The 1,428-nt window shown below is 48.7% G+C and overlaps 1 protein-coding gene across 1 annotated transcript; it reads left to right on the top strand.

Moving 5' to 3' along the window:
• The first annotated feature begins 262 nt into the window (after positions 1–262).
• LOC145296206 (uncharacterized) lies at positions 263–928 on the top strand. Its single transcript, XM_080142414.1, has one exon. The coding sequence runs from the start codon at positions 263–265 to the stop codon at positions 926–928; it is 666 nt and encodes a 221-aa protein (XP_079998540.1).
• The last annotated feature ends 500 nt before the right edge of the window (positions 929–1,428 follow it).

Genomic DNA, 1,428 nt, shown 5'->3' with positions numbered 1-1,428 from the left:
TTCTCAGGATCAACTAAAAACAGCCATCCTGCAGATATCTGAGGAGGTTCTTGGGTTTTCCACTAAAAAGAACCGAGATTGGTTTGATGAAAACAATGAAGAAATATGAGAATTGTTGGAGAGGAAGAGATCAGCCCATCGGGCCTACTTGGCTCACCTGTCCTGTCCACTGAGGGGAGCAGCCTTCCGTCACATCTGCAGCAACCTCCAGCACAAGCTTAGAATCTTAAAGAACCAATGGTGGTCCAACCTCGCTGTAAGAATGCAGCAGTATGCAGATGCTGGTGACTACAGAGGCTTTTATGAAGCCCTCAAGACAGTACATGGGCCCACGCATCGCGCCCAGAGTCTACTGCATAGTGCAGACGGTCAGACGCTCCTCATGGATGGAGCATCTATCCTGAACCTTTGGTATGAGCATTTCCAAACTCTCTTCAGAGCTGACCGGGTCATTCAGAACTCAGCAATCCATCACATCCCTCAACTACCAGCCAAAGTGGAACTGGATGAACCTCCCTCTATGGAAGAACTCATTGTGGCCATAAAACAGTTGAAGAGTGGAAAGGCAGCAGGAATCGACAGGATCCCACCAGAAATTTGGAAATATGGAGGCCCAGCACTGCATAGCAGACTCCACGAGCTCCTTGTCTGTTGTTGGGAGCAAGAACTCCCACAGGACCTCAGTGATGTCGTCATTGTTACCTTGTACAATCACAGTTTGCTCCTAAACAAACTGATACCTTCCATCGCAGAAGACCACCTCCCAGAAACGCAATGCGGTTTTAGAGCAAACAGGGGTACCACGAATATGGTGTTTGTTCTCAGACAACTGCAAGAGAAGTGTCGTGAACAAAACAGAGGACTCTACATAATATTTGTGGACCTGACCAAGGCATTTGATACAGTGAGCCGGAAGGGCTTTGGCTGATTTTGGAGCGCCTCAGCTGACCCCCAAAACTCCTTAATATGATAGTTCAGTTGCATGAGAACCAAAGCGGTCAGGTCAGAGTAAATAACAACCTCTCAGAACCCTTTTTCATTGTCAATGGCATATGCGTTCTGGCACCGACTCTGTTCAGCACCTTCTTCAGCATGATGCTCAAGCAGGTGACTGAAGATCTTGACGATGACGATGCTGTCTACATTTGCTGCCGCCTCAACGGCAATCTGTTCAACCTCAAAAGGCTGCAAGCATAGTCAAAGACCTTCGATCAACTGATCCGAGACCTCCCCTTTGCCGACAATGCTGCCCTTGTTGCCCACATAGAAACAGCCTTTCAGCGCCTCACATCCTGCTTTGCAGAGTCTGCCCAACTCTTTGGACTCGAGGTCAGCTTGAAAAAGACGGAAGTTCTCCATCAACCAGCTCCCCAGGTAGAGTACTGCCCTCCCGACATCACCATTGGCGAGACTAAGCTGAAGACCGTT

The sequence above is a fragment of the Euprymna scolopes genome, chromosome 16 (assembly GCF_053919585.1).
Source record: "Euprymna scolopes isolate OS-2025 chromosome 16, ASM5391958v1, whole genome shotgun sequence".
In the NCBI taxonomy this organism is placed as follows: Eukaryota; Metazoa; Mollusca; class Cephalopoda; order Sepiida; family Sepiolidae; genus Euprymna; species Euprymna scolopes.
This window is presented reverse-complemented; position numbering and strand designations above follow the sequence as displayed.